General features: G+C 44.6%; 1 protein-coding gene across 3 annotated transcripts; it reads left to right on the top strand.

The window, feature by feature from the left end:
* Positions 1–225: 225 nt before the first annotated feature.
* LOC123492854 (palladin-like) lies at positions 226–26,160 on the top strand. Of its 3 annotated transcripts, none has more exons than XR_006661888.1 (18): positions 226–356; positions 11,065–11,121; positions 11,295–11,439; positions 11,667–11,732; positions 12,210–12,351; positions 12,444–12,467; positions 12,600–12,719; positions 12,855–13,023; positions 15,882–16,775; positions 16,915–17,062; positions 20,953–21,048; positions 21,939–21,976; positions 22,788–22,920; positions 23,059–23,121; positions 23,362–23,569; positions 23,677–23,842; positions 24,081–24,930; positions 25,388–25,470. XR_006661888.1 is itself a non-coding variant. In XM_045226203.1 (18 exons), the coding sequence occupies exons 2-18, from the start codon at positions 11,114–11,116 to the stop codon at positions 25,513–25,515; spliced, it is 2,682 nt and encodes an 893-aa protein (XP_045082138.1). In that variant the 5' UTR covers positions 228–356; positions 11,065–11,113; the 3' UTR covers positions 25,516–26,160. The 3 variants fall into 3 exon arrangements, 2 of the variants coding, with proteins under 2 accessions (XP_045082138.1, XP_045082145.1); XM_045226203.1 differs by having other exon boundaries at positions 228–356; positions 24,081–24,214; positions 25,388–26,160; XM_045226210.1 differs by lacking the exon at positions 23,059–23,121 and having other exon boundaries at positions 229–356; positions 24,081–24,214; positions 25,388–26,160.
* Positions 26,161–26,583: the final 423 nt, after the last annotated feature.

Genomic DNA, 26,583 nt, shown 5'->3' with positions numbered 1-26,583 from the left:
TCTGATGGAAGGGAGGTAACCTGAGACGAGACCTAGCTCACTTCCTCAACTTATTCAATCCTCAGGCTCAGTCAGATGCTGCTACAGTGGAGCCGGTGCCCCCCACCTAACACTCCCTCTGACACCCCCAAACCCCCCACAATCCACCCCCCTTCCTCCTGGAGCCAACCCCCTCTGTAGATGACAGTTGAGTAGTGCTCAGAGAAGGACCCTCCTCTGCACCCACTTGGTGAGCAGGGAAAAGAGAGTGTAAGGGGGAGGAGCAGAGAGCACCGTCCGTCCGTCTGTCTGTTCCTGTCTGTCTCATACAGTACAGTCATCAACCATTGGACTAGTAGCTACACAGTGGTTCACTGGTAAGGCTCTCTGCATGGTGTGGGACTTTTTATTTTCCCCAGAGGAACCATTAGTTGTGTGGTCAAGGGGTCAGATGTTGGTACAGCTTGGGGGCATCTGACTTGTGTCACGGGATCCTTACTCAAAATATGCTCTGGTTTGTGTTCACCTGTTGACTATACATAAAGCTGTAAAGCTATCTATCGCTAACCAACTTCAGATGAAAGTTACATTTGCTTTGCTTATCTATCAATCAAACTTGAAATCTTAGACTAGTAGTCATGTCAACTTTGAATGACTTGACAGCTTGTCTTCGTGATCAAACAGTGTAACCTGGCAGCAAATCACAAAGTTGTGTCGTGAAAAATCTGTTGCATTCACTGGGATTTAACTGTGGAACTGGAAAAGTGTGTCAATTATATAGTGTGCAGCAGGTGAGGCAGCTTCCCACTGGGCACACCACGTAATTTCAACGTGGATAATTGGGTAACATTTGGTTGAGACGTTGATCAATGAGATTACAATCTATATTCGCCAACTCAAAAAGACAGCCAAAAGTTAGTTGAATTTCCAGAGTGTTATCTCTATGCTTTCAAACATCTGAAAGCACAACCAAATTCCAATGGAAAAACAATGTCAGATTTTTGGTTTAGTTGTCACCTAAATGTCTATCATTGCACTTTCAACCATTTAAAAGCACAGTTCAAATGGGAATACAATGTCAGATATTTTGTTTATTTATACAACAGATTGTGATATCACTGTACTTCATCTAATAGCAGAACCAAATGACCTGGATTGCTGTTGCGATTAAATTAAAAGTACAAGTTGCAAGTGATCAATGCCCTTTGAGATTCTGCACAGATTATTACAGCAATTGCGAAGATATCCACAGACCTGCGATCTTTGCATGCTATCTTTAACAAATGCATGCTTTCTATGATTACATACAGTAAGAAGACATTTATATTTAAAGTAACCTCAATGTGGCTAATTTTAAGGTTGAATGTTACATTAGTTTGTAAGTTAGCTTTAACTTTAGGATATTTACTGTAGGCTGTTACAAAAAGTAAAATATTGTGTTTGGTTGACAATGCAACCAAATATCAACATGTAAAGGAGATGTATCTACTGCTTGGATAGTTCCATCTGAGGCACTGGCTTAATCCCATTCTTGAACTTTTATTTTTGGTTGAGTTGGAGACACGAATCCAACATATGATTTGTTAACTTGTCGACAAGTCAATAGGCTGTTTATTGTATTTCAAAAGTAATATTGAATTGTGTTTGGTTGTCAACGCAACCAAATATCAACATTTGAAGGACATTTATCTTCTGCTTGGATAGTTCCAAATGTACCACTGAAGGGCTCTATTCAATCAGATCCGCTTTAGCCAACATCCGCAATGCGGTTGTTTTGGCGGTGTCAGAGGTGAAACTGCGTTAGAGCTGTCAAATCCACAAGTGACTGTTGACATTATACCTAAATCAGATATTGGCTGCAGAGTCACAGAAATCCCATGCAGCCTTGTTTACAAGTTTGAATACTGGAATGTGAGATGTAATCTACACTTCGATTAGGCTGATAGAAATCTTCATTATTTAGTTTAATGATTTTTCAATTTGAGCATAATTATTTCTATATAGCCTACATTTTCCCGCTCTGAATTTGGGGCGGGTCTGGCTTCATGACAATGATTGCAAGAGCAGCTGCTCACCGATTTGATGGCTCCAACGCAGTTCCACCTCCGACACCGCCAAAACATCAGCTATGCAGGTGTCTGCTATTGCCGGTTAACGCTTGATCTGATTGAATCTAGGCCTTAGTCTGGCTTTAATTCCAGTTTGTCTACAAATTAGTAATTGATATGTTGGATTCACATCTCTTGCTAATATTCTAATAGTTCGCCTAATTTCAGTTTGTGACAAAATAAACTAGTATAGTGTAGAGAATCATTGTACCATCTAAACCGCTGTGAAATATATTTTCCATAACCAAAAATATATTTTCAGCTGGTGTACAAAACCAAAAGTAAAAGATGCAAAAAACAAAGCTTAAGAACGGGAAGCATAGAAATAGGGCACATAGAACAGATCTACCGCTTCTTAGACTTGCTTTCAATGAGAATGACAGATCTACAGTGCATTCTGAAACAAATCAAAATATAATTTATATTTGAGATTCTTCAAATAGCCACCCTTTGCCTTGATGACAGCTTTGCACACTCTTGGCATTACCTCAACCAGCTTCATGAGGTAGTCACCTGGAATGCATTTCAATTAACAGGTGTGCCTTCTTAAAAGTTAATTTGTGGAATATGAGCCAATCAGTTGTGTTGTGACAAGGTAGGGGGAGTATACAGAAGATAGCCCTATTTGGTAAAAGACCAAGTCCATATTATGGCAAGAACAGCTCAAATAAGCAAAGAGAAATGACAGTCCATCATTACTTTAAAACATGAAGGTCAATCAATACGGAAAATTTGAAGAACTTTGAAAGTGCAGTCGCAAAAACCATCAAGCGCTATGATGAAACTGGCTCTCATGAGGACCACCACAGGAAAGGAAGACCCAGAGTTACCTCTGCTGCTGAGGATAAGTTCATTAGAGTTACCAGCCTCAGAAATTGCAGCCCAAATAAATGCTTCAAAGTGTTCAAGTAACAGACATATCTCAACATCAACTGTTCAGAGGGGACTGCGTGAATCAGGCCTTCATGGTCGAATTGCTGCAAAGAAACCACTACTAAAGGACACCAATAAGGAGAAGAGACCTGCTTGGGCCAAAAAACAAGAGCAATGGACATCAGACCGGTGGAAATGTGTCCTTTGGTCTGGAGTCAAAATGTGAGATTTTTGGTTCCAACCGCCGTGTCTTTGTGAGACGCGGTGTGGGTGAACGGATGATCTCCGCATGTGTATTTCCCACCGGAAAGCATGGAGGAGGAGGTGTTATGGTGTGGAGGTGCTTTGCTGGTGAGACTGTCTGTGATTTATTTAGAATTCAAGGCACACTTAACCAGCATGGCTACCACAGCATTCTACAGCGATACGGCATCCCATCTGGTTTGGGCTTAGTGGGACTATCATTTGTTTTTCAACAGGACAATGACCCAACACACCTCCAGGCTGTGTAAGGGCTATTTTACCAAGAAGGAGAGTGATTGAGTGCTGCATCAGATGACCTGGCCACAATACCCCGACCTGTACCCAATTGAGATGGTTTGGGATGAGTCGGACCGCAGAGTGAAGGAAAGCAGCCAACAAGTGCTCAGCATCTGTGGGAACTCCTTCAAGACTGTTGGAAAAGCATTCCAGGTGAAGCTGGTTGATAGAATGCCAAGAGTGTGCAAATCTGTCAAGGCAAAGGGTAGCTATTTGAAGAATCTCAAATATAAAATATGTTTTGATTTGTTTAACACTTTTTTGTGCTATTTAATAGTTTTAATGTCTTCACTATTAATCTGCAATGTAAAAATAAAGAAAAACCCTTGAATGAGTAGATGTGTCCAAACTTTTGACTGGTAGTGTATATATATATATATATATATATATATATATATATATATTAATTTGTAGACAAACTGGAATTAAAGCTAGTGTGACACTCTGGCTCCATGGACTTTGATATTTGAGCCAGGGTTGTTCACTTTCATTTGTTTGGGTGTATTTCATTTGGTGGTGTTGGGGATGGGTGAGTTTCATTTTGTTTGTGTCTATGGTGATTGGTCTATGACTCCCAATCGGAGGTAACGAGTGTCAGCTGTCGGCTCGTTATCTCTGATTGGGAGCCATATATATTCTGTGTGTTTTCTCCTTTGTTTTGTGGGTTATTGTTTCCGTGTTCCTGTTTAGTCTATGTACTGTTGGACTTCACGTTTCGTCATTTTGTTTTGTAGTTACGTGCTTTGATTATTAAAGTCATCATGTTCACTCGCAACGCTGCGCATTGGTCTCCTCCTTCAGACGATCGTGACAGAATAACCCACCCCAAGAGGACCAAGCGGCGAACAAGCGGCAACAGGACCTACCTACACAGGATGTATGGACGCCTCCAAAAGATTCATGGACATGGGAGGAGATACGGGCTGGAAAGGGTCCTTGGGCACAACCGGAGGAATATCACCGCCCTCGTGAAGAGCTGGAGGCAGCTGCAGCCGAGAGGAGGTGGTATGAGGAGGAATATCACCGCCCTCGTGAAGAGCTGGAGGCAGCTGCAGCCGAGAGGAGGTGGTATGAAGAGGAAGCGGAGTCGAGGCTGGAAGCCCGTGGTTACTCCCCAAAAAATTTTTGGGGGGCACATGGCTTAGGCGCCTGGGCAGCAGGGAGGCTGCCACAGGGAGAGCTGGAGAGAAGGCTATTGGATTACGGGAGCCATTGGCGAGTAGAGGGAGGGAAGCTGTTGTGGCACGGCATGAGAGACTGAAGTGTGTTACCAGTCCGGTCCGGCCCGTTCCTGATCCCCAGTTAAGGCCAGTGGTGTGTGTTCCCGGTACGGACCGGCCTGTTCCTGCTCCAAGCACGTATCCTACGGGGTGCGTCACCAGCCCAGCCCGGCCTGTTCCTTCAGAGCCGTCCGCCAGAGCCAGCCAGCCGGGATCCGCCAGAGCCGTCCAGCCGGGATCCGCCAGAGCCGTCCAGCCGGGACCCGCCAGTGCCGTCCAGCCGGGACCCGCCAGAGCCGTCCCAGCCGGGGATCCGCCAGAGCCGTCCAGCGGGGATCCGCCAGAGCCGTCCAGCCGGGATCCGCCAGAGCCGTCCAGCCGGGATCCGCCAGAGCCGTCCAGCCGGGATCCGCCAGAGCCGTCCCAGCCGGGATCCGCCAGAGCCGTCCAGCCGGGATCCGCCAGAGCCGTCCAGCCGGGATCCGCCAGAGCCGTCCAGCCGGGATCCGCCAGAGCCGTCCAGCCGGGATCCGCCAGAGCCGTCCAGCCGGGATCCGCCAGAGTCGTCCAGCCTGGTACTGCCCCTTAGTCCGGTACTGCCCCTTAGTCCGGTACTGCCCCTTAGCCCGGTGCTGCTCCTTAGCCCGGTGCTGCCCCTTAGCCCGGTGCTGCCCCTTAGCCCGGTGCTGCCCCTTAGGCCGGTGCTGCCCCTTAGTCCGGTGCTGCCCCCTTAGCCCGGTGCTGCCCCCTTAGCCCGGTGCTGTCCCTTAGCCCGGTGCTGCCCCTTATCCCGGTGCTGCCCCTTATCCCGGTGCTGCCCCCTTAGGCCGATGCTGCCCCCTTAGTCCGGTGTTGCCCCTTAGTCCAGGTGGGGTTAGTTGGAGGGTGGTCATTGGGAGGAGGCTACCGAAGCAGGTTGTGACTGTGGTGGGGTGGGGATCACGACCGGGGCCAGAGCCGCCACCGTGGACAGACGCCCACCCAGACCCTCCCCTAGTCCTGATGTTGGTGCGCCCGGAGTTCGCACCCTTTAGGGGGTACTGTGACACTCTGGCTCCATGGACTTTGATATTTGAGCCAGGGTTGTTCACTTTCATTTGTTTGGGTGTATTTCATTTGGTGGTGTTGGGGATGGGTGAGTTTCATTTTGTTTGTGTCTATGGTGATTGGTCTATGACTCCCAATCGGAGGTAACGAGTGTCAGCTGTCGGCTCGTTATCTCTGATTGGGAGCCATATATATTCTGTGTGTTTTCTCCTTTGTTTTGTGGGTTATTGTTTCCGTGTTCCTGTTTAGTCTATGTACTGTTGGACTTCACGTTTCGTCATTTTGTTTTGTAGTTACGTGCTTTGATTATTAAAGTCATCATGTTCACTCGCAACGCTGCGCATTGGTCTCCTCCTTCAGACGATCGTGACAGCTAGACTATGTCAGTGGCACAGATAGAACTATCCAAGCAGAAGATACATCTCCTTCAAATGTTGATATTTGGTTGTGTTGACAACCAAACACAATTCCATATCACTAAATATCATTCAATTTGAAATCAACCAGAGCTTGAAACCCTAGACCTATTGTATTGTCAATTTTTTTGTTGAATTCTGGGTTGAAACAATAGCTGGTGATGACTTTACAAATGCTATATAGGCCTAAATAGTATCATTGATGATATATGACTATTCAAGTTTGGTTACATTTCATTTGCTCTGTTAAACCTACCCTTTGGAATGACTTTGAAAGCAGCAGTGATTTAGTTGAGATCTCTCTTCAAAACTTCTTACTATTCTCACAATTGGTAATAGTCAGGAACAACTATTACAGCTAAGCAGGGCTTGGTTAAAACCCTGGATGGGAGATCAAAGGGTAACTGTAGATAGATAATTTCTCCAGTAGGAGGTGCTGCCCAGACATTTTTCTTCTGATAGTGGATATAACATTGAAGATCTAACGTTGCTTTAAAGGTACAACTTCAACATATTTTATACAAGGTTTGAAATTTGTTTACCATGATGATGTTGAAATTTCACCCTGAAAACAACAGTGACTTTTTTCAAATCCAATGTATTTTCCACATCACAATACATTGACAAATTCCGTTGAAACAACCAATTTGTGCCCAGTGGGTTGGCATTCCAGGGTGGAGTTGGGGGTGATGGAAGGGGCATTTGGCCAGACCAAACATGCTTCTGCAATGCACTCTGCAAACTGAGAGCTCTGATTGTCCCCCAGGGATCATGTGGTTCTCCCTCTAAATCGGTCCCTGTGTAGACAATTCCAAGACCTGTTGACTTGTGCAATGGCTTGATGATTAGAACACAGTCAACAAATATTAAAGCCCACGATTGTTTCACAATCTTTAAAATGTTAGTAATTTACAGAATATTTTATCCAGAGCAAAATACAGTAATGAGTGCAGACATTTTGATACTGGTCCCCCGTGGGAATCAAACCCACAACCCTGCCGTTGCAAGTGCCATGCTCTACCAAGTGAGCCACGCGGTACAATATCAGTCATAGCAGTTGGTTTTAGAAACTTTACTAGATTCTCATGGGCCTTGCGCAACCAAAACATTTCCGGGGCCTGAATGATGACTTGCAGATCTTTTTATATCTTTTCAACAAGGGAATCCCCAGAATGTCACATGACAAAACGTGCCTGGATCACTACCCTGATTATCTATTCAATTCAATTACATTCAATTTGCTTTATTGGCATGACGTAACAATGTACAGATTGCCAAAGCTTACTTTGGAGATTTACAATATTAACATAATTAAAATAATAATCATCAATATTGTCAACGGGACAACATTAACAACAATAATCAATGGTCAAAATAACCATACATTGAACAATAACATTAAGCATAGAGGACATGTGCAGGTTGGTTGGTCTGTCAGACACTGTCCCTCATCTTATGACAGGCAGCAATGTAGTGCGCTGCCAACCCATAGCTCTCTGCTTCCTCCCCCAGCAGGACGGGTAGCCTATTCTCATCAGAGAGGTCTTTGAAACCTTGAATAAGGGTTTCACATTTGGGGAAATGACACTCTCTAAGTGTTTTATATTTTTGACATTTTGTCAGGAAATCCCTCTAAATAACTACTTGAACAGGATTTCAGCATCCTCCCTGGTACATAAGCTCCTGCTGGACAGTAGCTGCCTGCGGTATCATTACTGAGCTGTGTTGTGATGGTTGGGATGGAATGTACTCCATGACTGGACATTGATATGAGTCTGTATTAAAGAGCCAGCTGTAGTACAAACAGAAGGCACCTGGAGGCAGCAGACTACAATGGGAGATGACTGTGGAAGACAGATAAAGCAAACTGATGCCGTGTTAGACCTTCAAAACTGAATGATCAGTTTGGCAGACCTAATCACAATTTTCTATATCTGATGAGAAAGTGGCTGAATGTTAATGGTACTGAATAAAGCTGAAATAAGACCTTAGCAAAGAGAAGGCCATTTCATGTGCCTGTAGTTTCAGGGGGCATTCATTTCTATTGAGACGGTACTTGTTTACGTGATGCCTCTAAACACTCCAAAGCTGTCCAATGTCCCAACTCTCTCTGGTAATGTGTAGAGGAGAAGGTGTGAATTTAAGGCCTCTACATTCATGTTCCCTCCTTTACCTTTGCCTCTAAAAATATGTTGTTTCTTATGACGACAACTGCCAGTGTGAATATGCGAATTAAGCCCACTATGGATTTGGGACGGCACTTTGTCTCCAGTGGACATTCCAGAACAGGAGGAGGGAAGATTTATCTTAGGCCATGTGTTTCTAAATCCAACTCACAGAAGGCTAAACAAATTTAGACTGTGGCTTAGCTCGGGTTTCCTCTCATCCTGAAGCTTCCCTCTAGCTAGTAGCTAACTGTCAAGGTTGAGAGTAGATGTGGTGTGGAATCAAGCGCAGGACACACAGAGGCTTCGTACTAAAGTCTTTAGTGAAGACAAAAAAGAACAAGCCAAACACGGCCAAATACAACCTGGCAGGCAAGCGAACTTTACGCACACCGGTAAAGTACAAACTAAGGCACACACTGTGTGGAACTCTCTACAAAAACAACACAGAGAGAAATAAACGAACTAGCATCCCAACATGACACGAACAATTACACACAACACAAGACAAAACCCAAGAGAACTTATAGGACGCATAATTAACACTAACAAGGAACAGGTGTAACAAAACAGACAAAACCAATCAAACATCGAAACATAGAACGGTGGCAGCTAGTACTCCGGAGACGACGACCGCCGAAGCCTGCCCGAACAAGGAGAAGGAGCAGCCTCGGCCGAAACCGTGACACTAACCCTCTCCAGTCGTCCAGGCCCAGGGCGTCGATAGGTGGTGGAGGCCCAGTCACCGGATCTCATGCAGGGCACACTGAGAATACCATGCACCATGCTGGCCTGGGTGAAAGCAGAGTGTCATATGGAAAGGTTTACGTGTCTGAAACAAGCCCACTTGTTAGATGTCGCATATCTGATATGATGAGGAGATTAATCATCAGATCATCTGACTGGGTGGTCAGAAGAAGATATCTCCCTGACGACCAGACGGTTTTCCCTCCTGACTCAATCCTATCAGTCTGTCTGTCGTTAAATGGAGCCTCTGTTTTAAGGGTCAAATGCCACACACACTAACAACCCCATCCCTCTGGAATGTTGGGGTTACCTCATACCCATGTCAGTTTTCCTTACAACTCTGTGACATGGTGGAGGCTTTTCTCGCTAGCTTATCTGCTTGTCCTGGTCAAATTTGATCTGGTACAATCAGTAAATGTCTCAGTGCTTGGCCAGGAAGAAGAAAAAGTGTGTCTTTAGTGTTTCTGGTGTGATGGTTGTCCTCCTCTTAGCAGTGTGTCTCTAAGCAGTGAGATGTGTTGTTGTTTTCATGTGAAGCATTTAGAAGTGTCATGTTGCTACTCTGATGGAGTGTTGAACCTTTCCCTAACGCTGTTGTATTGTGTGGGCGGGGGAGTTTGAGATGCTGGCAAACACTGACACATCTCCTGGCAAACACTGAAGCATCTCCAGATAGATACAGTTATATGAAATGCCATCAAATAGAATGGTTCTCTGTCTTTGGAACTAATTCTGATAAAGACCAGAATAAACTGTTGCATGGATTGCGTCCGTATTCCACAGGAATAACCTGCAGTACCATATTTCTGAGTTGGGTCAGTCAACAGCACATGATTTACATTGTTGCAGAGTCTTGGCCCCAAGCTGAGCTCCCTCTGTGGGCCAATGGGATCCCCTTTCTGTATAAATAGACAGAGGCTCATGCCAGTATCCATCAGCACGGTGATTGTGGGAGATTAAAGGAGATGAACAGTGCCTTTCTGAGTCAAACAACATGATCCTTCAGATGGATAGATTATGTAACCTTTACACACCATGATGATCACTCAGTCGTTGGCTTTTGACGCAACACACACACAGATACTTAAACTAGGCATGTCACATTAAAACAGGATCTCAAGGTGCAGTGTCCTTGGATGTTTCATTTGTAAGGTCAAATAGGGGGTGTTTATATACTGAACAAAAATATAAACGCAACATGCAACAATTTCAAAGATGTTGCTGAGTTACAATTCATTTAAGGAAATCAGTCAATTGAAATACGTTCATTAGGCCCAGGGGCGCAGCGATGGGTGGGCCTGGGAGGGCATAGGTCCACCCAGGCCCAGCCGATCAAAATGAGTTTTTCCCCACAAAAGGGCTTGATTAGAGACAGAAATACTCCTCCGCACCCCCCTTCTTGATTTGCCACACCTGTCAGGTGGATAGATTATCTTGACAAAGGATAAAATGCTAACTAACAGGGATTCAAACAAATTTGTGCAAAACATTTGAGAGAAATAAGCTTTTTGTGCGAATGGTACATTTCTGGAATCTTTTATTTCAGCTCATGAAACCAGCACTTTTGTTCATTTGTCCTGTTTCACTGCATGTACAAGTGTGTAATGGCAATGTGGTTTTTTTGCACAGCTCCTCCTGAGAAACCCTCAGAGAGTGGGATCACGGCATGGGGCTAGCCATTATTGACGGCTACCCTGGAGCAATTGGGGTTAAGTGCCTTGCTCAAGGGCACATCGACAGATTGTTTCACCTAGTCAACTCAGGGATTCAAACCAGCAGCCTTTTTGGTTACTGGCCCAACACTCCTAGCCACTAGGCTACCTGCCACACGCATAGTGTAGAGAATAACATCTTCAGTTGGTCTGGTGGAGGATTGAATGGTGTTAGCTTTAGGACCTATGGTGTTTTGATTGAAATAATGATATGGGTGTATAACAGCTCATGCTCATACTCCCTCCCCTCTGTATAGAAATCAGCAGCTATTGGACACAGTGACACCCCCTGCAAAGGCCTGAAACATGGCACAGTAGGTTGAAAGGACATTAATGACTAGACTGAAAAGTTTTCAATGTAAACCAGTACATAATTTTACATAAGATATTGAGATATTGGAATGACATTGAGACAACCGTGTGATTGCACACCATCTTGGTGTGTGTGTGTGTGTGTGTGTGTGTGTGTGTGTGTCTGTGTGTGAAGCATCCAGAAGAAGACCAGCACCATGTCCCTGACCATCTCCAGCTCCTCCAAAGCAATCTCCTCTTCCTCATCCTCTTCCTCCACTGTGGTCCAGCAGCAGAGACACTCCAGCCTGGTGCAGCCCCTTTGTATCAGCCCCCAGAGGGTACCTGACACACACACACACTCACTCGCACACACACACGCACACTCCACATACACACCAAGCTTGTCACACCTCCAAAACACACACGATATACACATTCAACAGCAGAAAAAAGCTTCAACTGCACCTTATCAACATTGATGATATGTTATGTACGCACAGACAGCATATTGACAGTGCTACTTTGTATTTTGGAATCTACAGATATGTTGTTCTCTTGTTTCTAGACACAGAGTCCATCCTACCCCCAACAGTATTCAGGGAGTGGTGGCGTGGCCCCAACTTTTGTCAAGGTAATAAAGCACAGAATACATCTTTACCCCATCTGGTGATTGAATATGGAACTGGTTTGGGTTGGCTTGGCCCTACATACATTTCCTGAAGGGTCCTTCCTCCTTACATCAGTGGCCTGATCCTTGTCTTTCAAATGGATATACACCTACTCAAGTTCCTTATGATGTCATAGGCAGCTATCTGTCAGAACATGACAAAGACCATTGTCTTAATTGTTGTCAGATGTAAAAAAAAAATGTGTCAAAAGCATCCTTGATTGTGCCCTAAACAGCTACGAAAAAGTATGAAAATGTATGCCCTCACTACTGTAAGTTGCTCTGGATAAGAGCATCTATTAAATTACTAACAGCTGGATACACACTGTATGTGCAGAGGGCTGAGGTGAGGAGAGAGGTTGAGAGAGGAGGGAGGAGGAGCTTGATGGTATGTTGGTGTCAGCAGCCATTAGCTTTGATCCACTTCTCTCCTGTGTCCAGTGTCTCCATGACGTCAGCACGGTCAAGGGTCAGCTGGTGGTTCTAGAGTGCCGTATTCGTGGAACGCCACCACTGCAGGTTCTGTGGTACCGTGAGGACGAGCAGATAGTGGACTCAGCTGATTTCCACATCCTCAGAAAGAGTGAGTAGCAGTAGTTCACAGTGGGAAACAGACCAATAATTACCTTTGAGGCACTAAATAGAAATGCTCTAAACTTTCTACTTCTTTTTCAGAGGCTACTTCTGCATCAGTGCCAGGTGGGTTAGAAAGCATACCCAAGGCCCACTGTTGGCTATTGAAGGACACATTTACCACTGTTTACCACTATAAGATGACCAGTCAAACCTGATACATTGGTGCTGATATGTCCTTATCTCCTCCCTCTACAGAGGAGCTGTGGACACTTGTCATCACCGAGGCCTTCCCAGAGGACTCTGGGGTGTTCAAATGTATAGCTGGGAATCAGTTGGGAACAGTATCATGCGACGCCATACTGGAGGTGTACCTGGGTGAGCAGAGACTAGCTTCAGAACTGGTCAGACACACAAGACTACTTTCATGCTTCTGCACAGCTTTCTTCATCCACTGTAATCTACATATAATCTTGAAATACATTCTGACAATGTGACCATGTCTGTGTCCAGACCTGGAAGAGCAGTTGGAGAATGAGATGCCCATGGATGAGCAGCCCTTAGAGTCTACCAGGCTGGAACCTGATGACTTTCCTTCTTTACTTAATGACATAGCAGGGATTCCCCCTCCAGAGTGGCCTGAGAGCCCAGTCTGTGAGATTGGTCAGCCACTTGAAGAACAGTGAGTTTAACTATTCTAACATTCTGCAAAAATCCTCAAATGGAGAGATGAATGTCCAGTATTCTGTTCTGTGAGACAGTACTTATTTATCAAAATACCTATCAATAATGCAAATGCACGATTTTGAGGAATCATCGTATATGTAATCTTTGCTGTGGCAGGGATGCAGAGGTCAGAGAAATACAGTATTTCCCTCATGTCATTTCGATTCAACTGCCACAAGAGGGGGCTATTGCCTTATTTTGAAGTTTCTGGTAGGCTGCTACAGTTAAAAAAGTTGTATGATCTAATTATCTTTGTACATTAATTAATTAATTAATTAATTAATTAATTAGGACTCAATTAAGATAGGTATTACTTACAGCGCTGATTGTTTGGTTTGAAGATGGTTTATCATCTGATTATAATAACAGGGAGGGGATTATTTAGCCTATTTGTCCTTAATTATTTATTTTTTTAGATAATGCAAGGAACTGAGTTTATACTATGTTATTAAATAGGAGATTATAAAGGCTTGTGTGTAGGCTAGAAAGGCACAACGAATGGGGGCGACTGTGACATGTAAAATAAAAGCAGGTCAGCGGTCGCGTTACAGCCGCGTACTGAAATCACCTGGGAGTCGGCGCGCACGTCATTCTGCATACCCGACGTGGGTGTACACAAGCTACTACGGACCTGTTGCACTCCAACTCTTATCAGAAACATTTAACTCTCCTCTGCGGTGCAGCCTTTATTGAAGTTGAAATAGCATATGATATTTAAACTAGGAACAGTTATCCAGGTAAGCTTAATGCATTATTGTTTGACGAATTTATCACATGTGCAACTGATTATACACGTTTGTAATTGATTTGTGTTTTTCTATAATAGATTGAAATATATACATTTGTAGCCTATATAAAACCTTGTGAAGTACTGTGGTCATGTTCTAAGTAAGTAAATGCAAATTACCTTTCCATGTTAGTGTTGACATTCATGTCTGCATATCATATGTGATTCACTCAGGGAGTTGGTTAAATTGTATCTTTTGGAGGTATTTGGCTGTGCTGCATTTCATAAGGGTTTAATTTATTAAGTGTAGTGTCAAAGTGAGATCTCTCTCTATAGTAATCCAAGCCTTGCCTATAATTTAAATTTGCATACCAAAGAGTTCAAGACACTTTGGCTGCGTTCACACAGGCAGCCGATTCTGGTCTTTTTTCCCACTAATTGGTCTTTTGACCAATCAGATCAGCTTTGAAAAAGACCTGCTGTGAAAAGATCTGATGTGATTGGTCAAAAGACCAATTAGTAGAAAAAATCTCAGAATTGGTCTGTCTGTGTGTTTGTGCTGCTCTGTAGTGAATTTGGAATGTGAGATTTCATTGGAATTTGATGGTTCAGTAAATGCTTTTAGGAATGTCTTTAGAGCATGAGTTAGTTGCGGTTTTGTGTGTTTACTCAACTGTCATGGTGTTTAAAAATAGGGCAATTCCACGGTAACAGAAGGACGCTGACACTAAAATTTTACAAAAACACATTTACTTGAACAGTGCAGATGTAAAGTTTGGTAACAGAATGAGGACACAAAAAGCAGGAACTGTCATTCTGTTACCAAATGTTGCATCTGCACTGTTCTTCAAGCAAATTATTTTTTATTACATTTTCAGTGGAAATTGTTAACAGTATTCTTTGTGCATAGATTTGTATGGTTTGTTTATTTGTATTGTTTGCAATCCTTGGTTTTTGTTTGACATACATTTTAAAGGGGAAAATCTGAGTCTCAGCATCATTCTGTTACTGTGGAATTGCCCAATATCTACAGTACTCTCACATTTCTGTTTGTTTGACTAGGCAGGGACCGGACCCTTTTCAATACCCCCGGTTTATAGAAAAGGGCACCTTGTGTCAGTGGTGTGGTTCACAAAGGTATAAGTCCCAAAATAGACTGCATAGACTCTAGCCTTTTTCCTAAGATTCTGAGAGCAGACTATTTGAGACTACTGTGATTAGGTTTGCATTATGTCCACTCTGCATTATGTCCCCCGTGTCATCTGCAGAGGAGACAACTCCTTATTCTACACCACAGATAATCATCTGCAGAGGATACGACTCCTTTATTCTACACCACAGATAATCATCTGCAGAGGATACAACTCCTTTATTCTACACCACAGATAATCATCTGCAGAGGATACAACTCCTTTATTCTACACCACAGATGATCATCTGCAGAGGATACAACTCCTTTATTCTACACCACAGATAATCATCTGCAGAGGAGACAACTCCTTTATTCTACACCACAGATAATCATCTGCAGAGGATACAACTCCTTTATTCTACACCACAGATAATCATCTTGGTTTGATCATTTCTTTCTGAATGATCTTTAGCATTGAGTAGAAATAAGTTGTATTGTTTATAGACCCTGCGTGATTCTGTTGACTGTCTTTGGCGACAAAGTGTAGCCTGCTCTGCTCTTATCCACAATGCTCGTCACACGGGCCGGGGTGTCGGAGTTAGCTGAGCTGCACCTGCCAGCTAATGTCAGCCTCCTGATTTAGCCCCTCACACTTTATTAGAAACATACAGCAACGTGTGTCCACTTCTCTTGAAGGTCATGTGGACATTGTTTGTATTCAAGTAATTTTTCCTTTAAGTGTGTAAGGCAAGACAAAACATACTGAACACAGATTAACTATTACTATGCAAAAAAGGGCAACTCAACATGCACTGTCCACCTTTTAAAAAAGGCTGTGCATGGGTGGGTACAGGTATAACAGTTTTATTGTAGGAAGGAATGTTGCTTCTATGGTCACCACTTGTCCAGTTAACTTGAGTAATGCAAATGAAGTGACCAAAGTTTTTCCTTGCAGGTGTCCAGGTCCAGAGCTGCAGGCACCCAGTAAAACCCTTGAGGAGCCCTTCAGTCTGAGTGAAAAGAGTATCCACAGCTCAGAGGGTCAGAGGTCACCTGAAGCCAGCAGAACCACCCCAACCCCGCCAGCCGTGGGGAAAAAAACAACCCCCAAACTGTTCACTCCCAGCAAGCCCAGCTTCCAGAACCTCAGAGACTTTGGAGGCTGCAGCATGAGCAGCAGTGTGGCCGACCTGCCCACCTTCTCCCCCAACCTCTTCGCCCCCAGCGCCTTCAACTATGCTCGGCCACGCCAGTTCATCCAGTCTCAGCCAGCCTTTCAGGCCCCCAGCTACGATGTCGCCCAGGTTCTGCCTCAGCCCAACGGGAACAGCAGCAAGGCCTCTTCCTCCAATCTGAACTTCCCCATTTCTACCCCTGCATCCTCACAGCCGACGGTGTTCCCTCGTGATCCTCCTCTTCCCTCCTCTGCTGCCCAGCCCATGTCCCTCTCTCGCGCCCCCATGCGCTCCACTATCACCCTCACCCCCAGGGCCAACACCAGTGTCCCAGCCCCGCCTGAGCCCAAGCCCCAGTCCTCTTCAGCTGCCTTCCTCTGCTCTGTCCTGCCCTCCCAGTCCGCCCCACATTACAAGCCTGCTCCCATGTCTATTCCTCAGCCTCTATCCCCAGCTCGCTCCCCACACTCCCCCAACCCCCCCAGCCCTCTGCCCAAGCCCAGGTTTGATGCCTCCCTGCACATGGGACAGGGACTCTCTCTCCCTACACAGAGCCTGCCTATAAGTCAGTCTCCCCACTCTCCAACTCCCCCCCCAGTTTCCATGCCACAGCCCCCCTTTCCTCCTCCCTCATGTGTGTCTCTGCCTCCTAGCTACAGAGGGACCCCAAACATGTGAGTTTCTATATTTTCTAAATGTAAATAAAACGTCTAAATATTACTAGTATGTGATTGCCATTCACTGTATATTACGATTTTAGCATTAATGGTTCATGTTCTTCTTCTGGCTTTCCCGTTCTCTTTCCCTCCCCAGCCTTCCCAAGCCCACCGTGAAGAAGGCTCCTGTTCCTAGGCCAGGGTCCCGCAACACGGATGAGGATATCCAGGGTTCCAAGGACGCCCTGATCCAGGATCTGGAGAAGAAACTGCGCACCAAAGAGGCCCGTAGGCGAAACAGCCAGGTATCCATTTGAACAAATTGACCTGATGTTAGTGGGGAGGGACGTGTTTGTGATTTTTGTGTGGATATATGTACGTATGTGGATAGGGAAATGTATAATATACAGTGAGGGGAAAAAAAGTATTTGATCCCCTGCTGATTTTGTACATTTGCCCACTGACAAAGAAATGATCAGTATATAATTTTAATGGTAGGTTTATTTGAACAGTGAGAGACAGAATAACAACAACAAAATCCAAAGAAATGCATGTCAAAAATGTTATAAATTGATTTGCATTTTAATGAGGGAAATAAGTATTTGACCCCCTCTCAATCAGAAAGATTTCTGGCTCCCAGGTGTCTTTTATACAGGTAACGAGCTGAGATTAACACTCTTAAAGGGAGTGCTCCTAATCTCAGCTTGTTACCTGTATAAAAGACACCTGTCCACAGAAGCAATCAATCAATCAGATTCCAAACTCTCCACCATGGCCAAGACCAAAGAGCTCTCCAAGGATGTCAGGGACAAGATTGTAGACCTACACACGTCTGGAATGGGCTACAAGACCATCGCCATGCAGCTTGGTGAGAAGGTGACAACAGTTGGTGCGATTATTCGCAAATGGAAGAAACACAAAATAACTGTCAATCTCCCTCGGCCTGGGGCTCCTTGCAAGATCTCACCTCGTGGAGTTGCAATGATCATGAGAATGGTGAGGAATCAGCCCAGAACTACACGGGAGGATCTTGTCAATGACCTCAAGGCAGCTGGGACCATAGTCACCAAGAAAACAATTGGTAACACACTACGCCGTGAAGGACTGAAATCCTGCAGCGCCCGCAAGGTCCCCCTGCTCAATAAAGCACATATACATGCCCGTCTGAAGTTTGCCAGTGAACATCTGAATGATTCAGAGGAGAACTGGGTGAAAGTGTTGTGGTCAGATGAGACCAAAATCGAGCTCTTTGGCATCAACTCGCCGTGTTTGGAGGAGGAGGAATGCTGCCTATGACCCCAAGAACACCATCCCCACAGTCAAACATGGAGGTGGAAACATTATGCTTTGGGGGTGTTTTTCTGCTAAGGGGACAGGACAACTTCAACGCATCAAAGGGACGATGGATGGGGCCATGTACCGTCAAATCTTGGGTGAGAACCTCCTTCCCTCAGCCAGGGCATTGAAAATGGGTTGTGGATGGTTATTCCAGCATGACAATGACCCAAAACACACAGCCAAGGCAACAAAGGAGTGGCTCAAGAAGAAGCACATTAAGGTCCTGGAGTGGCCTAGCCAGTCTCCAGACCTTAATCCCATAGAAAATCTGTGGAAGGAGCTGAAGGTTCGAGTTGCCAAACGTCAGCCTCGAAACCTTAATGACTTGGAGAAGATCTTCAAAGAGGAGTGGAACAAAATCCCTCCTGAGATGTGTGCAAACCTGGTGGCCAACTACAAGAAACAGCTGACTTCTAATTGCCAACAAGGGTTTTGCCACCAAGTACTAAGTCATGTTTTGCAGAGGGGTCAAATACTTATTTTCCTCATTAAAATGCAAATCAATTTATAACATTTTTGACATGCGTTTTTCTGGATTCTTTTGTTGTTATTCTGTCTCTCACTGTTCAAATAAACCTACCATTAAAATTATAGACTGATCATGTCTTTGTCAGTGGGCAAACGTACAAAATCAGCAGGGGATCAAATACTTTTTTCCCTCACTGTATGATTAAATGTGAGTCAAGACAGATGTTACAATCTAAATGTTATCTTAGTTTATTCCCAAACCACATTAAATAAGTGGTTGTTTACTCCACTACCACATTAAATAAGTATAGTGAGGGAAAAAAGTATTTGCCCACTGACAAAGAAATGATCAGTCTATAATTTTAATGGTAGGTTTATTTGAACAGTGAGAGACAGAATAACAACAAAAAAATCCAGAAAAACGCATGTCAAAAATGTTACATGTACATGGCCCCATCCATCGTCCCTTTGATGCGTTGAAGTTGTCCTGTCCCCTTAGCAGAAAAACACCCCCAAAGCATAATGTTTCCATCTCCATGTTTGAAGGTGGGGATGGTGTTCTTGGGGTCATAGGCAGCATTCCTCCTCCTCCAAACACGGCGAGTTGAGTTGATGCCAAAGAGCTCGATTTTGGTCTCATCTGACCACAACACTTTCACCCAGTTCTCCTCTGAATCATTCAGATGTTCATTGGCAAACTTCAGACGGGCATGTATATGTGCTTTCTTGAGCAGGGGGACCTTGCGGGCGCTGCAGGATTTCAGTCCTTCACGGCGTAGTGTGTTACCAATTGTTTTCTTGGTGACTATGGTCCCAGCTGCCTTGAGATAATTAACAAGATCCTCCCGTGTAGTTCTGGGCTGATTCCTCACCATTCTCATGATCATTGCAACTCCACGAGGTGAGATATTGCATGGAGCCCCAGGCTGAGGGAGATTGACAGTTATTTGGTGTTTCTTCCATTTGCGAATAATCGCACCAACTGTTGTCACCTTCTCACCAAGCTGCTTGGCGATGGTCTTGTAGCCCATTCCAGCCTTGTGTAGGTGTACAATCTTGTCCCTGACATCCTTGGAAAGCTCTTTGGTTTTGGTCTTGGCCATGGTGGAGAGTTTGGAATCTGATTGATTGCTTCTGTGGACAGGTGTCTTTTATACAGGTAACGAGCTGAGATTAGGAGCACACTCTTAAAAGGGAGTGCTCCTAATCTCAGCTTGTTACATTTACATTACATTTTAGTCATTTAGCAGACGCTCTTATCCAGAGCGACTTACAGGAGCAATTAGGGTTAAGTGCCTTGCTCAAGGGCACATTAACGTCATTTAGCAGACGCTCTTAGCCAGAGCGACTCACAAATTGGTGCGTTCACCCTATAGCCAGTGGGATAACCACTTTACAATTGGGGGGGTAGAAGGATTCCTTTATCCTATCCCAGGTATTCCTTAAAGAGGTGGGGTTTCAAATGTCTCCGGAAGGTGGTGAGTGACTCCGCTGTCCTGGCGTCGTGAGGGAGCTTACCTGTATAAAAGACACCTGGGAGCCAGAAATCTTTCTGATTGAGAGGGGGGTCAAATACTTATTTCCCTCATTAAAATGCAAATCAATTTATAACATTTTTGACATGCGTTTTTCTGGATATTTTTGTTGTTATTCTGTCTCTCTCTGTTCAAATAAACCTACCATTAAAATTATAGACTAATCATTTCTTTGTCAGTGGGCAAACGTACAAAATCAGCAGGGGATCAAATACTTTTTTCCCTCACTATATTTGTTTACTCCACTACCACATGAATATTGTACATGAAAATGTGTGGTTCCCATTTGATTTGAACCCATGCCATCATACATCATCAGACCATTTAATACCACAATGTTGCACTGGCAACTATGCAAGAGGGAAATATGGATTTAGTTATGTATCATTCCCTTGTAGCCTTCCCGTATTCATGTAATTAAAGTCAAGGACAAACCATATCCTTGATGCCAGGTTCATCCTTCAGTAGAGTCCAACTTCCAATAAATAGAGGCTTCTGTGGAATCACAGGGGCTTGGTGGACCAGTGTACTATAATCAACACAAGGTAGCTGTTGTGTTGAAGTGTATCCAATAACATTGGAGGCTGCTCTATGGACAGATTTACTGGCATAGCCGGTCCCAATTCACTCTCTACCCCTTCCAATGTATCCATAACCCTTCGATGTTTGCAGATCTGAAGCGTCTTAATAAGTATAAACAGTTCAGTGGTGGAGGTTCCACCATATTGCTTCCAATTAGCAAATTGGGACCTACTGGCACTTTTGCAGTATACTGGCTGACCATTGGCTGGTTTACTGGTATTATACAGTATACTGACTGACCAGTGGCTGGTTTCCTGTCTGTCTCCTGACAGAAGCTGTCCTATGAGGAGCGCATGGCTCGGAGGTTGCTGGGTCCAGATAACGCTGCCTCTGTCTTTGACTTTGAGAATTCCTCACAACCCGACCAGGTATAATCTACGCATATCACTTCTACATCATCCATTACAGCCCATTTGGTTTGCAGGAAGTTATTTAAGGCGATGCCTACACTTAGACATTTACATTTTGAGTACTTTAGCAGACGCTCTTATCGAGAGAGACTTCCTGTTAGTGCATTCATCTTAAGATAGCTAGGTGGGACAACCACATATCACAGGCATAGAAAGTACACTTTTCCTCAATAAAGTAGTTATCTTAGCTCAAGTGATTGTATTTAAAGGATCCATATTTTGCCATACTACTGAATGTTTCCAGATATTCTGATAATAGTTTGTCAGGCTGGGAGCTGTCGTTACTAATACTATGTGGATTTTAGGTTAGCTGGAATGTTCCCTGTACTGTGTGTGACTAGTCCCCTGTCACTGTCCATCACCCCTGAATCCTCCTCACACAATGGGACTGGCCTCTGGCTCTGTTGTCCTCTTCAGTCACAGGAGATAAGTCTACAGCCAATCCACAGCCCTCTTCTAAGAATGCAGCTAGAAATAGCAGGGGTGAAGATTGTGTGCCAAAGCAGCATTTTCCCAGGGATTTGTAATGTAGGATGCCAGGAAGAGACCACACACACAGTACAACACGTGTGCCCACCCCACGGGTATAGCCCCTAGCCCCCTACATCCAACCACCCCATTGCCCTAGGCATAGTGTCATGTACTTAGAAAGATTAGCAAGTCTGGTTATTTAAAGAGGTTGTTTCAAAGTAATGCATTTCAGGAGAAGATTTGTGGGTGAACTTTAGTGTTGGCTAGTGTAGAGGCAGAGATGAATCACTCCCTATATACAGTATGGGAATGGTTTTACACACAGACGGGTCCATTGCATAATTTTAATTCCCAAATCTCTGTCCTCTGTCTTGCAGCCAGAATCACCAGAGGGACGTAACACCGGAGGAATATGGTACATTTCACCAAATGACGGCAAAAGCTTGTGCATACAGTGATAGTACATTACATATTGGTATACAGTTTTGCTGGTATGGAATGTGTACCGCATTACATAATGAAGCAGTAGACGATAAGAGGATACCAGAAAGAGGAGCACAGTGCTCCACGTGAGGGTGAATGGGGTCTGGGATTGGGAGGCAGGTTGTCTAATCCAGGTTGGGTTTCCTGCCACTGCCATGTGTTTGTGTGCCATTTCCACCGTCTACCCCGGCAATGCCGTAACGAGGACAATTATAGACCATGTACTGAGTGAGCTGACATGTCTCTATGGCTGTGTGGCTTCCTCACTGGTCTTTCCTGGGATTGCCTTGTCTTCCAATGATGTATTGTATGTAAAGGGCACATGCTGTGCTGCTTGGAGTTGGTTTAGGACCCATGGATGGACTTGTTGTTCATTTGTTTGTCAATGTTATGGGGGTTTTCTGTACCGTCGTTCAGCATGAATGGTGATGCAGCATTTGACCCTGTTATCAATTAGTTCAATTAGCTCTCTGAACCTGAAATATGAGAAGTGAGCTCTGTTGTCTGCATGAAAACTCCCTCATTCAGTCAGCTATCAGAGCAGTTATGAATGAAAGCTCCTCTGTGTTCTCTCTCGCTCTTTCATTCTCTCTCCTTTCTCTTCCCTCTCTCATTTGCTCACTCTCTCTTCTCTTCTCGCTCTTTCATTCTATCTCTCGGTCTCTCTCTCTCTCTCTCTCATTCACTCACTCATTCTCTCTCGCTCTCTCAATCTCGCTCTCATTCTCTAATTTCTTTTCAAGGGGAAAACACCACTCTGGTACTGATGGCAACGAGGGCTCAGCCATCCAGGAGAAGTGCTATGCCCCGCGCTTCATCCAGGTCCCCCAGGACCTCACGGTGGAGGAGGGCAGGTTCTGTAGGATCGACTTCAAGGTACAGTACTGGATACGCTCTAATCAGTTTAGTAATGCCTGTTGATAACTGGACTCATTCAACATTTATAGCTGAGGTATCTTCTGTAAAGACCTCGTTGAACTTTGACACTGACTCATGCAACACTTTTTATTCAAGTGTAATGAAAGCCTCTGGAAACCAAACATGAAACCCAATGGCCCCTGTGGACAGAATAACCAGGTTGTAAAAGTTGCGCTTTACTCCCTATCCCGCCCCCACTCTGGGCCCCTGCACTACGCCCCCTCATGGCCCTCTAGTAGGCCAGACTACAGTCCCTGGGTCCCTCACTCCTCAAGGCCAGGGTCGTATTCATTAGCATACACCGTAGCAATTTATTTTCTTGTTGGACAAGTTCAGGTTGTCCCTCCCTGTTTGTCTTTTTTTTCCCCCTAATGAATACACCTCTGGTTGTGCCCTCAGGTGGGGGGTCTGCCCACCCCAGACGTGTCCTGGTACCTGGATGGTAAAGCCATCCGTCCGGACGACTACCACAAGATGCTGGTGTGTGAGAAGGGCATGCACTCCTTCATCATCGAGATCGTTACGGTGCATCACGCTGGAGTCTACGAGTGTATTGCCAGGAACCGCGCCGGGGAGAACCGCTTCTCCATGAAACTGGAGGTTATCGGTAAGGGCTGTTTTGACTACTGTCAAATCATCTCCCATTTCCCATCGCTTAGCATTGATGCTCTGACATTGCTCCACCTTTACCCCAACCCCTCATCTCCTCTCCAGCCCAGGAGGTGCTTCGCCCCCCTACCTTCGTCCAGAAGATGCTGAACTCTCGTGCCCTGGAGGGGGACACAGTGAGGTTAGAGTGTAAGGTGGCTGCCTCCCCTCCACCAAAGCTCTTCTGGAAAAAGGACAAAGACATGCTGCGCATTGACCCCACCAGGATGAGGTGGGTGGAGCTTCAATTCCATCACTTTCAGGATGTTTTTATACCTTTTTTAGAAGGAGAAATACTCCCAGTAGAGATTGTAATTTCTGGTCCTTAGCTGAGTTGAATCTCGCTGAAGTGTATTTGTGGTAATTAGCTGATATAGCTTTGCTAGGTAACGTGAACCTCTCTTAGCTGAAAGTGAGAGGTTCTGTTGATTCCATAAGGGGTTAACCCAGGCCTGATGTTTGTCTCCCAGCCTGTACCAGGACAGTACAGGAAGTCAGTGCCTGCTCATTGAGAGGTTAGTCAAATCTGATGCAGGCTGGTACACCCTGTCTGCCATCAACGAGGCCGGCATGTCAACCTGCAACGCCAGACTGGACGTAGGAAGTAAGTGGACCTTGTGCGTTTGTGCATGCATGGTTTGTGTTTGTGGCTTGAAGTTAAGCACAGACTAGTGTTCAGTTCAGAGTTAAATTGTCCGTTCCCTGTCCATTACCTATTACTGTATGGTAGATGTTTAGAATTCAACTCATAAACACCACATAAATGCTGTGGCCATCAACCTGCTGACATCTACACTAGTGGGACAAGCAGGGATTACAGCGCTGTTTACATACGAGACAGACAATGCTGTAACCTTGCACTCACAATGTCTGCTATGGCAGGGCATTGAAATGGCAATGGCATACTACACTAATGTACTATGAATTACCAGTGTTGTACAATAACTTATGTACTGTAACAGCAGGGGGAAATGGTCTGTTATTCAATATTTGTAGCACTTTCTCCTGTTAGAATGAAGGAGAGGGGCCTCTTTCTATCTTGCGTTTCTCCACAGTGTGAATAGAGGGTAATTCCCTGTCATTTATCCCCCGTCCCGCAAATGGTTGCCATGGCAGGTTGTTAAGGCTGATAGAAACCCATAGCGGATATATTATTAGTAGGAAAATGAGAGGCCGCTGTATTCATTGTGCCTGGCTGGCTATTGTATTTCTCCTCGATCACATAACATGCCATCTGTTACGCGCACCGAGAGCGGCCATGGTGAGGCTCACCTCCATTCAGCGTAGCTCGCTGAAGAAGTCAAGTCTGTAATTGATCAGGTGAGAGTGCATATTATTTTCATCTGTCCACTCCAACGCGGGCTGTAATATCCGGCTCCAACTGTGCAGTAACATTTAGCCGTGCACTCTGCTGGCCAGAAGGAAAGCTTGTCTTTCGACCCCCAAGGGTTGAACCTGTAACTGGAGCTGGGGCTTAATATCTTATATAAGCTTTTATAATGGCTCTTATATGAGCGGTTTCTCTTTGGAGTTATTTTAGGAAACTCTCTTAGGATAGCAACACATTCCTCCTCCTGTGGATTAGGAGATCCAACCATTTCTCAGATTGTTTAAAAGAATAGGTTGGTAACATTTATGACAATGACTGGCTTTATTTAAAGGTTGTTTTATTACCTGGCTCAAACACAACATTTCCTCTGTGTTATTATTGCATTAGAGGTTCAAGGGGTCTATTCTGAATATATCCTGACCTTTGTATTCCATTCTGTCTCTGCAGCTCGCACCAACAAGCCTGCCCCCCCTAAAGGCAAACATTTTAAAATCCCCCTCTTCAGCCATCTCCCCATCCTGACTCCGGACCCCCCCCAGCACACGGCCCCCCTGTACGAGAGTGAGGAGCTTTAGACGACACTAACCCAGCAGTATAATAACCTGTGTTGTACCCCTCTGCTCCACCGGTCTGTCTGTCTACTGAGGCGGTCCTGTTGTCTGTGTCTGGGGGCAGATAGACTCACATTTTACCCACACTGCCTCAGTCTCAATCCAGGACACCTCACCAGTCCCGCATTTGTCAAATACACTTTAGTTTGAGACCTTCTGGTTTTTTTCAAGGGTGGGCTGGTCAGATGGCTTCCCCATCATCATCCTGTATTAGTATGGTGAAGCCTACCTGGCTGGAGCTCTGGACTTTGCACAGACCTTTGTCAAACGTTGTCTCTGTGGTTTGCTGTTCTAGTTGATAGAGAATGAATCATGTATTGTCTCCAGACATGTAACTATCTTTTGAAGTTCCTATAGGAAAAGCAGCATTTTTATGACTGCTGCTTCAAGTGAGAACGTGTGTCTATTTCTGTGTTTAAAAGGTCAAATGATTTTAATATAAAAGCTATTTATTGGACAATTACTTCTGAAATGTAAAAGGTTGCCTTAACACCCAAATTTACAACAACCTCGGTCTCATTCTGACCATAGAAAAACGTTTTGTGAAGTCTTATGTACTGTGTATGATGTGAAATTGAATGAATGCGTAATAAAGTTTTACTGACAATACAGGTGGTGGTCTCATTTCACTTTCAAAATATAAATATCAAATTGAGTTCTTATAGATGTGAAGCATTGTAGCCATGCAGTTTTGCTATTTCTTTTTTGTAAAAAAAAAATGAAAAAGATTCAGATTTTGAAACATTTTTACTTGTTATTCAGATGACGGACCTCTGTGATCCCAGCGTGTGAAGTGAAAACTGGCAATATAAGACTGACCCAGGTCCCTTTCAACACAGCACCTAGCAACAGGTAGTAACCACAGGAAGTCAACCCCCTTTGGACCGTTAACAGAACAACCTTTAGGATCAAGGGGAAGTCTCTTCCTCTCTAATCCTGTGCTGATGAATAAAGCCCAGACATTTCATAAACCGTATAACAGAGGACATAACGTTTCAGTACATTATTGTATTGGGCCCCTCTAGGCTGTCT

The sequence above is a fragment of the Coregonus clupeaformis genome, chromosome 2 (assembly GCF_020615455.1).
Source record: "Coregonus clupeaformis isolate EN_2021a chromosome 2, ASM2061545v1, whole genome shotgun sequence".
Classification (NCBI taxonomy): Eukaryota; Metazoa; Chordata; class Actinopteri; order Salmoniformes; family Salmonidae; genus Coregonus; species Coregonus clupeaformis.
Note: the sequence above shows the minus strand (reverse complement) of the source record. Positions and strands in the feature narration are given on the sequence as shown.